The sequence below is a fragment of the Perca fluviatilis genome, chromosome 3 (genome assembly GCF_010015445.1).
Source record: "Perca fluviatilis chromosome 3, GENO_Pfluv_1.0, whole genome shotgun sequence".
NCBI lineage: Eukaryota > Metazoa > Chordata > Actinopteri > Perciformes > Percidae > Perca > Perca fluviatilis.
Window position 1 is genome coordinate 38,747,041 of NC_053114.1, and position 16,397 is coordinate 38,763,437.

At 40.0% G+C, this 16,397-nt stretch overlaps 1 protein-coding gene across 1 annotated transcript in view; it reads right to left on the reverse strand.

The window, feature by feature from the left end:
- Positions 1-8,884: 8,884 nt before the first annotated feature.
- The window catches only part of LOC120555936 (protein kinase C-binding protein NELL1-like), a 329,540-nt gene continuing 322,027 nt past the window's right edge, over positions 8,885-16,397 (reverse strand). The window contains exons 18-20 of the mRNA XM_039795144.1: positions 14,338-14,514; positions 13,762-13,986; positions 8,885-12,044 (exon numbers count right to left, since the gene is read on the reverse strand). Of these exons, the coding sequence (XP_039651078.1) occupies positions 11,994-12,044; positions 13,762-13,986; positions 14,338-14,514 (453 nt within the window). The 3' untranslated portion in view covers positions 8,885-11,993. The remainder of the gene's footprint in view (positions 12,045-13,761; positions 13,987-14,337; positions 14,515-16,397) is intronic.

Sequence of the window (16,397 nt, forward strand, 5' to 3'; positions counted from 1 at the left end):
GTTATATACACTATCATTAATCTGATGTTCAAGGATTTTAATTGTATTATTTTGTGATAAATTGTTGCAATTCTGTCAATGTCATTGATTTCCCGCATTACCCAGTACCTTGTCTCGCGTTGCCAGACCTTCCTCCACAGCGCCGTGGAGGAGGGTCTGGCTAGTCCACACAGAATTCCGAGATAGGGGAAAAACGTGCTATGGTTTATTGGCATTTTAAATCAATCACAATCGTCATGGGACGGAGCCACGGTGCCGCTGCAAAATAGCCTTAAGAAGGAACTTGTTTTGGTGGAAAATGTACGTTCAAAAGTTGGTTTAGTTGTGCAACAGAAAACTCAGATTGGACAGATAGTCTAGCTAGCTGTCTGGATTTACCCTGCAGAGATCTGAGGAGCAGTTAACCATAGTCCTCAGAAATCAACCGGAGTTTAAAGCTTTAGTGCGTAACTTTTTGATATTAATGAACGTCCATTACATTCAAGGCATTGCCAAATGAGTTGCTACAAAGCTAATTAAGACTATCAGCCCCAAAAAAAACTCTCTCTGTATTTCTCAATATGGCTATGTTCAGAAGATTGTGTGAAGATACTCGAGTGAAGATAATGGGATATCCGGCAACATTTCTGGCAGCACCGGAGCAATCGTGGAAGTGGATTGTCGTGGATATAGACTACCCAGTACCTTACCTTTTAGCAACCCTGGAGAAAAACTCATGTTCAGGTGCGTGTTCATAATTTATTGGTAAAATATTTTCACTATTTTTACTTCTTTTACTCTTTACAGTTTTACAGCCTTTTATTAATTTGCTTTTATTTTGAAATTGTTTCATGATGGCTTTTAAGGCACTTTGGTCGTGGTTTTTTGCAGGAAATATCTGAACATGACATGACACATTTATCTATTTATTTATTTATTTATAAAGTAAAATATATAGGAAAAATGCTCAAACACCCTCACTTGGGTGTTTCTCTTGGGTCTGTTAATGCACACACTGCTTTACAGTTCTCTATGTATCTTCATTAGATCTCTCGCAGCTCCGTCTCATCTTTCTTCACCTTATTCATCCGTTCAGTTGCTCTATGAAAAATTCATACTTTGGGATGGTGAACTGCCCACTCTTATTTAAAAAAAATCATTCATTTTCACATCTATCGGTATATTCAGACTACCTCTTTAGATCTGGATCTGAACTTTACAAAGAGGAGGAAAAAGTTGTATCAGTGGCATAAAATGTCCGAGTAGGCAATTTATTCACATGCTGGCTCAGGCTTCTATAGCAGACTGTGAACGCCAATACATTAAACTCCTTCAGCAATGCTAACTACCCTTTTGCTATTAGCAGATTACTCTCCACACCTAGTTTCCAAATTTCACAGTTGCTTGAACATGGAATAACGTATTTTGTATTTGTGATTGTAATTATTGATTTTTTTTTTCATTCTTTACACTTTAAATTTGGTGTACAAAAATAGTGCATGCTTTTTAATCAAATCCAACTTAAGTTCAGTAAAATCGACAAGCAAGGAGGGTTGCCATAGTCATACAAATGCATTAAATACACACACACACACACACACACACACACACACACACACACACACACACCATGACATGGGTTAAATAAACACTTAGCTACTCCATCTGACCACAGGCCAATAGTGGTGGTGTGTCTCGCCTTGTCACTAGCTCAGCTGCACTCTTTAATTATACAGCCATTGATTGGTCAGGATGTCGATAAGGCATTTAAGCAACTTAATCCTCGTTGTATTAACATGAGCAATATGCACATAGTTTATGTATTAATTCTCAGCCTGAGGTGGAGCATGTGTATTTGTTGCCTCTTGCATTTCAATACGGCTGCCCGGGGTTTTCATAAAATGTCAATAGAAAGAGGAGAAATTAATCAATTTGACTGTTAGTGGTGGTGGAGGAGGAGGAGGAGGATGCACCCCCACCCATCCTGCTGAAGTTAGTTTCTGTTTTGCTGAACTGATGCCCGAACTGCTATCGCTTTTCTGTTATTCTACCCCAACAAATCTATTGTAGAGTAAGACATCTCTTAAAGTTAAATTAGAGTCGATTGAAAAAGCAATTTTCAATTGTGTGCTGTTAAGTCAGTCCATTCATGCACGGATGGTAGATGTATTCCCTCCCGCATCTATAACTGAGATGAGAGATGCTGCTGAGGGAGTCATTCCATCACCTCTGTGGCAACCTCCAAGGTTCCAGCCCATGAATGGTAAGCACGTTTGGGTGGAGGCGGTCCGGCCAAGCGGGAGCGGGGGCCAGGGAGCACAGGGCCACCGCTCACTGTGACCGTGACACAGGGAGTGGAGAGAACAAGAGAGCACTTGCTTTACAGCTGACTGACAGCAGGTTAATTGACTGAACCCTCCCCAGTGCTGCTCACTAGAAAGGCATCTCAATTCACCTTCTAAGATAAAGACGTTCATACTGATCTGTGGAAAGCAGATGTACATGGAAACACACCAGGACTGCTCACATATTAATTCCTGTATAAGTTAAGAGAATCAGTTGTTAATCTCAGCAACAACAAAGCAGCAGTAGATATCAGACTCTTCCACCTTAAAATGTTATTTTAACTGAAATAAAAAACAATGTATGTCTTGCTTATGTCTTAGAGTTTTACACTCTAGTAGGATATGACACCAAGTTTGGTACAGACATTCATATCCCCTCAATTTGAATTGTCAAATAAGGTCAATTTTATTCACACAGCCCAATATCAAAAACAACATATGACACCCTCTTTCCTTTGACCCCGTAATCATTTTTGTTATCCCTTTCCGGTGTCATGTGACCAGCCCGCAGTTGCCTATTTTTGTAAGATATCATGCGCATCGGTGTGCATATATTTTCGTACGATACCGTACGATCCGGTTCATGAGAATGCCTTGCCTCTAGTCATGTGCCATTATTTTTTAGTGTCAAGTACGCTGGTTTATACTTGCAACACTAATGGCGTCCTTCTCATCAGCCTCAGCTGTACTTTGTGTTTAGTCCCAATTGCTGATTTTAGCATCTGCAAATCCTACACTAAATCCTACACACTGAACCCTTTAGTGGTTTAAAAAAAGAAATCAAAGCTAATGTGTTTAACTCATGAAAATTCCGCAGCTCTGGCTGTGTTATTGAACGCTGTCTGGAAATCACAGTTTTATGTAGTTGTTGATTGCGGTTGATTCAGCAGCATAGCGTAACGGTATTGTTATCCGATTCTGCAGTAAGAGTTGTGGTTGCCTCAGTTATATTTTTTCAAATATTATGCTTTTTTTCTTTTTACATTGGAAGTCAATGCAGCAATCTTTACACGTCTTCTTCATGCTTCTTCCACTTCATTTTTGTTTTTTTAAGATTATTTTTTGGGGCATTTCAGCCTTTAATTGATTGGACAGCTAGATATGAAAGAGGAGAGAAAGGGGGAAGACGTGCAGGAAATCATCACAGGTCGGACTCGAACCCTGGACCTTCTACGTCGAGGCATGAAAATCTGCATTTGTGCAACCACTCCACCGACTAAGCTAACCTAGCCATGTTTTTCTCCTTCTAAATTCTACTCCTGCCACATACTTTCACCTACAGACGTCATTCAAACTTTATTATTAAATTATTCATAACAAACCTTAAGCTATTAGAAAATGATTCAGCTTATTGATATTTTTTACCACTGTTAAAGTTAAGTGCTTATTTAGGCTTTTTCTGCATTTAATGGCTGATGATGTGTGTGATGTCACAGCTACAGTGCAGAGGAGAGAGAACATATTCTTAAAACGTTCTATTTAACTTGCTCTCACTGCCACAATTCTTACTTCTCATACACCATTTATACTTCAAAACATAGATATACTTGTCTAGTTTTAGCCAATGTGCTCATTTAAGCAATAGGACTTTTAGCTCAGTGAGCCTCCAAATAATGATGAAGCATTCCTTCAATGACAGCCCTTGTTAACAATCCTCGGCATTTCTGGACGAAGGCACAGCGTTCCCCCTCTCTCACCCACTTTCGTGTCTAAGCTGGCCCATCCAATAAAGGCCTAAATTGCAAAATAAATCATCTTTACAAAATACCATACTATGACTTTTACATAACTTTTTTCGACATGCTATACTATGACTGTTATCACTTTTTTCAACATACTATACTTTTGACTTTTTTGATATACTATACTTTGATCTTTTTATCACTTTTTCGACATACCATGCTATGACTAAATTATCACTTTTTTTTAACATACCATACACTTGACTTTTTAATGGCTTTTTTTCGACATACTATGCTATAACTGTTTTCAACATGAATTAATTGGTGCCACAGTGGCTCAGTGGTTAGCACAGCTCCAACACGCAACCATTAAGTAGTCACTTTAGACTCTGACTGACCCAGGTTAAATTCCCAATCTCTTTTGGCATTTTTCATGACGTTTTTTTCAACATACAATACGTTGACCTTTTTCCACATACTATACTTGATTTTTTTTTTTTTTTTGATTACTACTTGATTTTTTCGAAATACCATACTATGACTTTTATATCACTTTTTTTCAACATGTTATAACTATGACTTTTTTATCACTTTTTTCGACATACTATATTACGACTTTTTTGGTATACTATATTATGACTTTTTCATCACTTTTTTGACATACTATACTATGACTTTTTTTAATCACTTTTTGAGATAATATACTATGACTTTGTCATCACTATTTTTTTTACATATTATACTATGACATTTTTGTCATTTTTTTTCGAAATACCATACTATGACTTTTTTATCACCTTTTTCAACATACAATACTATGCATTTTTGTCTCTTTTTTAACATGCTATACTTTGACTTTTTTCAACATAGTATATTTTTTTTAGAAATACCATACTATGACTTTTATAACACTTTTTTCGACATGCTATAACTATGACTTTATTATCACTTTTTTGACATACTATACTATCACTTTATTATCACTTTTTTGACATACTATACTATGACTATTTTCGACATTCTATACTATGACTTTTTGTGATATACTATATTGTGACTTTTTTATCACTTTTTTTGACATACTATACTATGACTTTATAATCACTTCTTTTTGACATACTATACTGTGACTTTATTATCACTATTTTCGACATTCTATACTATGACTTTTTGTGATATACTATATTGTGACTTTTTTATCACTTTTTTTGACAAACTATACTATGACTTTATGATCACTTTTTTGATATACTATACTATGACTTTATTATCACTATTTTCGACATTCTATACTATGACTTTTTGTGATATACTATATTGTGACTTTATTATCAATTTTTTCGACATACTATACTATGACTATTTTAGACATTCTATACTATGACTTTTTGTGATATACTATAGTGTGACTTTTTTTATCACTTTTTTTGACATACTATACTATGATTTTTTTCCACATGCTATACCTTGATTTTTTTAGACATACTATATTATGAATTTTTATCACTTTTTTCGACATACTATACTATTTTATTCAGTGGCACGGTGGCTCAGTGGTTGGCCCTGCTCCAGCTGGCACCAGCAACTAGGGACGGCAGACTCTGATGCTTTGTTCGATTCCCAGCCGGGGCTGGGCCTTTTTGTGTGGAGTTCTAGTGTTCTTCCATACTTTCTTTGACATAATATACCATGACTTTTTAATTACTTTATTCGACATTCTATACTATGACTTTTTTCGACATACTATATTATGACCTTCTTATGACTTTTTTGGACTTACATGCTATGACTTTTATTACTTTTTTGACATACCTATACTATGACATTTTAACATGCTATTATATATATTTCTTTTAAGAATTTGTTTAAATATTCCACTTTTGTTTGATACATTATTGGTATTATTCAACATTTTAATGAAATTCGTACTAGTTAAAACCATTCCCACTTTTCCCACTTTATGCCAGCAATCCAGTTTAACTCTATCAATTTAGCTTTTCAGTATTCACAAGCATTTTCTGCAGGAAATGTGTTTTCTAGTTATGACTTCCCACTTTTTGGGGAATCACTGCATGTGTGTATTTTGTATAATTTCAGGTGCTCTCTGTGTTTATTTTTATCGATCATGTTGCTGCAGGAAAATATAAAACATTAGGTTTCATGTTTTTTTTCCCCCCACAATACAGCTTCAAAAGTGTTGCTGCAGTGGCTCAGCAGCTCTCCTTTAAAGCATCAAAAGAATGTACTTATCTCTACTGCAATGCAGCCCTTCATACATTTCCTGAGGGAATTGGAAAAGGGTATTGATAAAAGTAGGAACATGAAAGGCTTTTTTTCCACGACTGTGTGCCGATGCTGGGGTTGACTGTCATTTCTGAGGCTCGGAAACATTGTTTTCGTTTAAGCTGCCAACGGATGGTGTGCCATTTAGGCGTCTCTCATGACTGTGCCATGTCCCTTTTTTTTTTTTTTTTTTGCAGTTACTCTGGAGGCACGACTTAATCTACCAGTGAACCTGCGAGCTCAACCGCCAGTCATCATCACAATTTGAAGCCAAAGACTCAACACAGCAAATAAAGTAAACAACTTAAATATTTATTAACCGAATAAGTTTTTTTCACAGCAAACTCTTATCACGACACAGTCTTCAAGTAAAATGACACTTAACCCTTTGAGTACAATTAGGTTGGCCACTCTGATCTGCAGAAGAAACAATGAACAGACCTGGAGGATTCCCCTGCCGCGGTCCTCTATCAAAAACATGAACAAGCACATCAGGATCGAGAAGGTCCAAAAATGGCTTCTTTTAAAAAGTCAGACATTAAAGGAGAAACACATGGCTTGCTTTTTTTTTTTGTAGGAACTGAATCAAGAACAACATTGTCATTTTCAACATTAGATTTTTTTTTTTTTTTTTTTACATGTGTACATAGTTCTATTTTGTCCTGTTCTCATGACGAGATTTTACAGTTCAGTTCATACAGATGTGTGTTGGAAAAAAAATACGTGGGAAATGAAGTCTGTCCAGGCTCCTCGTCTATTTGCAAAGATGCCTGGGACAGACGCCGGTCTACGCTTACTCGGATTTTTAAAAATCTGCTTCAGCAGAGTCTCAGCTTTTAGTGATGGACACTGACCAGAGATCTGTACATACACATGGGCTAGTCAAATCCATAATTTTGTCCTAAAACAGTGAAAAGACATTAAACTATGACCGATACTAAAAGGGTTAAGGCAAGAATAGAAAAATAAAGAAATAGTAAAAACAATAGAAATGTTGCTTCTCTGTCATACTCGACTTGCAACGCTCAGATCCTAAGAAGCTGTGACAGTGAGAATTATTCACATAGTCTTACTCTCTTTACAGAACCGTTCACTTTACATAGTATTTACAGCAAAACAGAACCTATCCCACAAAAGAAAAGTAGTCCACTGAAATTAACACATTATTTATGAACACAATGATAATTAAAAAACTGTATAATTTTATCATATCGTCAGTATGTAAAAACAGTTACACACAGACTTGCAAATCGTCTTTTACAGTCATTATATTTCCATATCAAATCAATCAACAGAGCAATCTGAAAACCTTGTTTTCCGTGATCGTTTGTACAAATGTCTGCTTTCGATTGCTGTGTTAAAACTTTGACGGGTACAGATGCCATTTTACATCACTTGTTTTTCTTTTGGGTGTGTACTCTGTGTGCACAGTTGACAATTTCAGTTTTACAGGAGGCATTGTGATAACGGAGGCGAGTACACGGAGAAACGCTGATGTGTGAGACACGCGGCTGTGTGGCAACAAAGACGACACAAGGACATTGTGACTGAGAGGTCCGAGCGGCAGCGCACTCGCTGCACGCCACTGTCCCCTTTCAGAGGTTAAACAACCAGCATCACCTTTCCCAAAAGTGTGTGAAAGCCCCCCCCCCATGTTTTAGAGTCCACACAACACACTGTGTGCATGAAAGGGTAGAAAAACACGACCAGAAACAAGAAGTAGTTTGACATTAAATGGCGGAAGGTCAGCCGGAGGGAGATGGCGGAGACATTTACTTTCAACTCCAAAGACCGAGGTCTTCCTTGAAGCCGGTTCCAATTCCCCAAGAAAAAAGCAGCAACGCATTTTTTCCTTTTTAGCTAGTGCAGACAACAAACGCGCGGATGAGGTTATTCCATTTGATAATCCTCTACTGGAGGGAATGATCATGATATTGAACAAAAACATGCAAGAAGTGACTCTACACACGCGTCCACTGGCTCCCTCATTTCCAGCCGTCTGATTCCTGGAGCAGTTCATCTCTTGTCTCAGACTGCATCAAAGGTACTCTACATGCGCGTCTAGTATTTGGCTGTGATATAGTAGAGATGTTGTAGAAAGTGGGATGGCTCACGACAAAGTCAAGACGAGTTTCGGATACACGCGAGATGGGCACAAGCCTGGATCCCATGCCTACTCGAGGGTTTTTGTCAAAATCTCAGTCAAAGACGTGTAGTCTGCACTAAGCTTTCCAGTATCAACCCGGACTTTGATGTAGAATAGCAGTATCTTATATAGAGATGGCCCCGATAACATTTTTTGCTATCCGATTCTGATACCTGAACTTGCGTCTCGGCCGATACCGATTACCGATCCGATACCAGTGTGTCATATATTTTATTATGTTTTAACATCCGTATACTACTATCCCTGTATGGATGTGATATTATTTTTATCTTTGTTGTCGGTCTGGCTCAGGTTAAACTCTTTGTGAAACATGAACAAACACAAACAATGAATGCCACAGAACTTTCTTTTATTCTCCAGTTTGACAGTCAGTTATAATGGAAAAAGACCATAAATAAACTACTTTAACCTAGATTTTCTTTAGGGTTTTATTACGTGGTATCGGATCGGTGCATAAACTCCAGTACTACCCGATACCGATACCAGCGTTTTAGGCAGTATCGGAGCCGATACCGATACTGGTAACGGTATCGGACCATCTCTAATCTTATAGGGCTCCAGCTGATTCACTTCACATAAAAAAGGAACTTTTAAGAAACCAAATGAAGTGATTTGTTTTCAATGTGAAGCATTATCGCAATCTGTGGAAGTCTGTTTTTCATTCTGAGAGAGCAAAAGGATTTTCCTGAAAGAGGAAAATGAGTCTGATGTCTGCAACTAGGCTGACGGTGCGCAAAGAAACCAGAGAGGAAGAAAAAAAGTTGACCCTTGGTTCCAGCTTTGAAAAGAAACAGTTATCCTTCTCCTGAAATAGGTTTACTCAATAACTATTTCCCGTAACCAAAAGGTGCACCTGACATGTCAGATTTCTGCTGCTATTGGGTAATAATTTCATGTTTGGAGCATATTTCATGGCCACAACAGGTAGTTTGCATTTCAAAGTCTGCGCTCAAGTTTTGAGACAGTGTTTGAAATCCCCCTGGTTTTCTCTGTGAAAAGAAACAGACAGTGATGGACAAATAGGGTGATAACAACGACACTTGAGGGAAACGTTAGTGCTCTCGAGACAAGCTTGAGGGTAATTTAGGGAGGTGTGGAGGAGAGGACAGGGCGTGGGACCACAGCCAAACTACAGCGCGAAAAGCACCGCACTCTCCTACGTTATTAAGTCTGGCCGTCTGTGAACAGACTCGATGCTTGGTGACCTCCTGGCATACGCAAATCCAGGCCTGTGTGACATGGCTTTAACTATCCCCACTCTCTCTCTCTCTCTTTTTTAATGCCTCTCTGCCACTCTCTGTGTGCGCCGTATGCTTCAGAGCTGAGGAGCTCTGGGAGACGCCAGAGAAGTCCCGCCCACCACAAGCTCTGTCGATTACGTCAACAGCTATTGCTCATGCACAGTGTCTATGTTTTTAGGTGTTTTTGCCTGTGGTTTTACTGCCCACAATGTTTTTTGATGTTTTGTCTATGTTTTTTGTCATGCAGCAACTTGCCCTTTTGTCCAACACTAATTTCTCCCAAGGGAGACAAATAAAGAAACGTGGGACTTGACTCGAGCTTCTTGTTCTGGCCTGCAGGAATCTGTTGTGCACCATCAAACTGCTTCCACTACCTTCATATGCTTTTGATATCCTGACTTGTTATAACTAGCAGTCTGGCAGTCAGCCACATCAGAGAGGAGACACTGAGGCGGAGGGGAAAGTGTTGGGAGAAAGACGTGTTAATGGCTCAGCAGGACAGACAACAAATATATCCTAATTCAGAGCCTGGATCCTCTGAGGGATGTGGCTCATTGAAGGTAGGTTATTAAAGGAACTGAAGAATGAAACGATGGGGTATGCTTGAAATAAACTACAGCCATCCTCCGTTCAGAACAGGTCTGCCATCTTAGAGAGGGGCGAGACGCAATGGATTGTACAAACAGGGATAACGGCACAAACCTTCAGACAACCAAGCTTGAGAGAGAGGAAAACCGTGCATGCTTTCTCTCAATCATTGCTTGAAATGAAGTGGAAGTGCTTGTCGGATTGTCTCTTCCAGAAAGTTACAAAAATTGTCCATTGCAGCCGCCCCTTCTCTAATGTTGAGACACTGTTTGATGTTGCGACAAGCACTTTTTTTATCAAAGCGCGCCGACACGTCGAGACCGCACCTCCTTTTGTAGCGGCGTCATCTAGCCTCACAGAGACCAAAACTAGCGTTCAGGCGCTGCTTGTCAAAAATCAGAGCTTCCGCAACACTTGTAGAATTGAGAACAACTTAATTTTGAAAGCAAAGCATTTCAGCCTATGGCCCTGACTTTGGTAAAGGCCATAGGTTGAAACGCATCAGACAGAACACTTACTTTTGGGTCAATCATTTCACCACCAAGATGTAAACAAAAAGTTTAAATATGTGTGAAAACTAGAAATAGTATGATAATATCCATGAAATCATTTGCTGTGTCCTCTAAATTCGGGAATTTCATAGTAACATTTAGAGGACTCTTTAAAACGGAACAGGCCTTATTAGACATGTCAAGACAAATGGGCGTTGCAGGATCCAGTCCCTGAAGTGGGAGAAGCAGACAGCTGTTGGGTATAGATACAGGAATGCGGTTGATAAAACATTTATACAGCATGTAAAGAAAAGTTATGCACCCTTGATTTGTTTGCATGTTCAGCCACAGAACCCTGAACATGTAAATGCACAGAAATAACTAGAAGTAAAGATTAAGATTAAGTTAGAATGTCCTTCTTTCCCACATTAGCTTTGCCTTACTGATTTTTGCATCAGTCAGAGAATGTACTACGCAGAAAAAAAATATTAAAGATAAAATATCGTGACATATTACAAAGACAAAGCGAGAACCTTTGAGATGTCAAAGGTTCGTGTGAGGTATTTCTCACAGGAGAAAGTACAAGATAGTTGCTGAGATAACTCCAAAAAGTCGTTGAAAACTGAACCACCATCCGACTTAATGGTATTTTTGTTACTTTCCAAAGTTATTTCTACTTAAAACTATCTCCTGCTTTACGGAACATCACGTGAAATGAGTGTGCATTACTTTTGGTTACCACAATTATAAATGTCTTATGACACTCTTCCTAGGTGACCAAGCAATAGTGAGTCTACATTTTGCAACACAGCTGGAGCACCTCAACACCTGTCCAGCTGCAAATCCTTTTCTAAATGACAACACTCAGCTGCTTGTCTCTGTCTTGAGGTTTGTGATGTTAAAACAGGTTTCCTCAAGACATTCAGTGAAATGGAAACAACACAAAGACACGTACACGACACAGTGACTGTGGTGAGAGCAACTACGGCTTCACACACACACTCACGCTCTAACTGTTGGTCGAGTTGCGGCATTAAAAGCACAGCCTCAACACCCCAGTCTGTCCAGTGCATGTTTGGATTTTCTGTGCACACTCTGGCATGCACATGTGTGTGCGTGAGTCTGTTTCATGAATCCAAAGGGAGAGTCATCAGATGGAGGAGGGGGTGTGGCAGTCCCGCAGTGAGGAGGAGGAGGAGGACTGGAGGAGGAGAGCTTTAGTTGTTCTGAAGGCAGTCGAGATCCACCGAGCAGCAAACACTCCCATTCTGAGCGGCACAGCATGAAAAGACAGGAAAGAACAGAGGGTATTAAATATACTCTTGTGTATTTTAATATGCTGTACATGTTGCATTTAATAACACGGTTCAGAACCTGTCTGGCCATAAACAGTCAAAATATAGAAACTTATTACAGACGGAACTTGACATGACGTCTATAATATTATTTAAGGTTCAGCACAGTCCAAGCAGTGACCGACTTGAGAAATTGAACAGCAATGTGTCTTTCCACAGACGAGATCCCAGTTATTTTGGATAATCAATAGACCTTACTGTCACAGTGACACACTTTTCTTTGGAACTACTTTCTAATAATAAATAGTCCTTATGAATAGTTTCAGAGGCCAATATCTTAAAAAAAAAAAAACTCTTCAGCATGGCTTGATACCCTTAAAGCTGTAGTGCGTAGTTTCTGTCTCCCCCATTAGGAATTCTAAGTAATGACAAGAACACTGTTGTTGTATACACATGACACAAGCCTTCCAAGATCACTCAGTTGCTAGTAGCCAAGGAGGACAGGGAGGATTAAAAAAAACGTGATGGACTTTTCAGAAGAGGTAATTATTTTCACTCGAGTTTCTGCGCGCGAAAGTCGCCGGACCACACTATTTTCTAAACACAGCCATACTGAGAAATCCAGAGAGAGTTGTGTGGAGCTGATAGTCTTAATTAGCTTTGTAGCAACTCATTTGGCAATGGCTTGAATGTAACGGACGTTCATTAATATCAAAAAGTTACGCACTAAAGCTTTAAAATGCATTTATGTTTGTTTGGCTGAGCTGAGCCTTTGAGGCAAGGAGGATAGATAACTGACCGGGGTAATGGGGCCTGTGCCCTCTGACCATGGGGGGGCCTCAGCTTTGACTGGAAGCGAGGTCCCCTGCTGGTCAGAGGGAACAGTGATGCAGCACATGGCTAGCAGAGTGACTTCTAAGTGAAGTAGCTATAACTTCTTGCTGTGACCACAGTGGGAGTTAGAACACCAGCTGCTGTGGCTGCCTATGACCTGTATGTTTTGTTAAGCCAAAAGAATTTTGCAAAAGTATACAAAGTTTACTGATTCAGTTCATGTAACCACTACACACAAATTTAATTTAATATAAATTCCGATTGCTAAAAAAAAAATAAATAAAAAAAATAAACGGATTCTTGTGTGGAGGTGATCTGAGTTATGGTGACATGTTCCTCACACAGTGATCTGCATATTTTGCTCTTTTAAGATTCAATGTACCTTACATCATCTGTGACAATCAGATTTGTTTTATTCATTTTGGGAGACAGCCCCGCAGTTGCATATCCTCCATCACACATTAGATAAATTCAGTGTGACACAGCTTCCACCTCAAAGAGTACCGTTAGCCTGTAATGCCTAGCATTAACATTATGAAGGGACGGAGGAATTAAAATTGATATGAACGTGAACCGAATCAAGCTTCTGTAACTGCATGCAATTTTTATATCCCAAACTTCATGTGCAATGATTTAGTTGCAGGGATGGAGAAACAGCAGATGAGGTAAAAGCACTACTGCACCTCAAAAACAGGCAAAATGAGTATGAATTATTTTCTGAGACTATCATGTTAAATTCGTAATAGTTTTGTGAATTTGTGGTTGAGCACTGAATTGTCCACACCGGTCTTGAATCAAACATGGATGCAGCACGGTAAAGCAAACCTTTGCTGTTGTTGCTGTAGCTTTGGCCTACCTTACACTTGCAGGTGGTACATGGGGAGTTGGGCATATGCCATGTGTCTCCGCTGAGGCGGACGGCGCCTGCGGGGTCCTGACACGTCTGCCGGATGTCATACGACAGGTTGTCAGCCAGGCAGGGGTCTGTGACGCAGCGCGGGCAACACTCGCCCTCCGCCACCGCCGTGTACTCGCACATCAACACGGGGCAAATCAGAGGCCAGCAATCCACCTCCCCCTCCTGAGCGAGGTAAAAAAAACAAACCCATAAGGTGACACAAATGTTCCTGTGTGTGTGTTGTCTTGTGTGTGAATCCGCTGATCCAGTAACTTCAGTTACTGCTCACACGCTGGTTTGTTGCCACATCTCTAATTAGAGATGTTATAATTATCTGAGCCTTCCGCACACACTTACACACACAGCTGAGCAGGGCCGGGTACTAAACACAGCCCTGCTCTGAGACGGCGCGTTAAGTTGATGAGGAGATTGGTGTTTTTTCCCCCGATGTCGTCCTTTTACTTCTAACAACCATGTTTCCAGCTTCCATGTGAATGTGTATCTGTGTGTGTGTGTGGGTTTCAGTGTACGCACCATGCAGCGGCACTGCTGGCAGCCGTACATCCAGGACGCTCCGCTGCGGTAGAGTGTGCGTCCGCTCTGGTCCAGACACTGGCTGCTGGGCCTGTTGTCACAGCCGGGACAGCAGAACAGATCCTCGTCTGGGTCTCCGCAGTCACAGGGTCTCCTCCTGCAGTACGTCTGGCCGTCCTGCACAACAGATGTCACGGCGTCAGAGGTTGTGATAGTAGCCCTGACATACAGTGCTGCTCATGAGTATAGGAACCCCTGCTAAAGTTGACTGAAAGAGGAATAAAAAAAATCTGCTTTTGGATATTCATCTTAATGCCTTAATTGAAAAAAATAGGAAAAATCCAACCTTTGAGAACACCAATTTTCAATTTTCTTATTCTTTGAATAATGTATCGTAAATAAATACATGTTCTTCCTTAAAATACAGGGGGCATAAGTATAGACACACCTATGTTAAATTCCCATAGAGGCAGGCAGATTTTTATTATTTCATGGATCCAGAATACTATGCATCCTGATAAAGTTCCCTTGGCCTTTGGAATTAAAATAGCCCCCCCACATCATCACATACCCTTCACCATACCTAGAGAGTGGCATGGGGTACTTTCCATAAGATCATCTCTCAATGCAAATCAAACCAGCTATTAGGATAACCGACATAAAACCAAATCTCCATTTTCTAACAGCAATTTGTTAGAGCCGTGAATGAAGTGAGAATGCATTAGAAGTTTGGTGTCTGGGCCGGAATGCAAAGTCTCATTTAGTGGAATCTGCCAGATCTGGGAGCCTCCCGATCCGCCTGGCTAGTGTCCCTGGCTCTCCGTCTCTACCCAGCGAAAACTTTATGGTTCATTTTACTCACCACAGCCAGCACTGTCTGGCCCGGGGACGACATTGTAAAGGAGATGTAAAAATGTTACATAAAATGGCTGTTAGAAAATGTATGGGCGCCATAAAATCATTCCTCATACCATTAAAAGGGCAATACAGAGCCAATGTTTTATCGATGCATATTGTCCTGCTACAATAACCGCTGAGTCCCAGGGAACCAGTACCGATGGCCTTGGTCTTTACAGTTATGGCCCTCGACTTTCTGTGAAATTACTGCCAATTGTACCATGCCGACAGGACGTATGAAGGCAAACTGTTCGTTTTAATGCCAGGAATAAGAAGGAAAGAATGCTTATGCTGCGCTCTTGTGCAAACCAAAACAACATAATTATACAGCATCTAAACTTGATAATGAATTTGACGACTGCTGATGACATTCTCTTAAATGAATAGGTATGACTTGTTTTCAACACAGTCCTTAGATGAGGTATTCCTCTACAGCAGCGATCCCCTCGGGGTGCTTGGGGAGGAAAAATGTAATGGTGTAATAACTACACCATTACTTTTTAGTGGGATTTTTCATTATAAAAACCTAAAACTGAAAACTTTGCTTTAGAAATTTTAAATTAAAAACTTACATTTTAATAAATTAATAAATGTACCCAAAATGCACTTCAGTTCCTTACAGTCAGCCTGTCTTTACGTAACGTACGTGTACCGTGACATTACTAGCTTTAACGTTACCTATGTAGGCCAACTAGCTAGCCTACTAGCTGAAATAGTTTATTTTCGCAAATACCGACAAAATCTACAATCACAAAAATGTACCAGACAAAAATCAGGGAAACTGTCAGGTGGGACATCCAAAGTTATAAGTCATGAAAGAGGAGCGAGAAAGAGAGAAAATGAGGGATCGGTGGCGAGAAAAATGGAAGGATGCGTTGGTCCAGAAGGACTGGGACCGGAGAGCACAGGCAAATCAAAAGGACATATGCCCATCAAAAAGGTAAGTAGGGAAAAGAGGCAACGAGAGTGGGCATCAGACTGGAAGAAAACGAAGGAAATATGATGAAACTTATTTGTGTTTGGGCTTCACTTGGACTGGCGATGCAGATTGGCGAAAGCCACAGTGTGTGGTGTGTGGTGAGGTTCTGGCTAACTGGCTGTAAGAAGCCCTCTTATCTACGTCGCCACCTGAACACAAAGCATGCCAATGTAAGTCAAAAGTC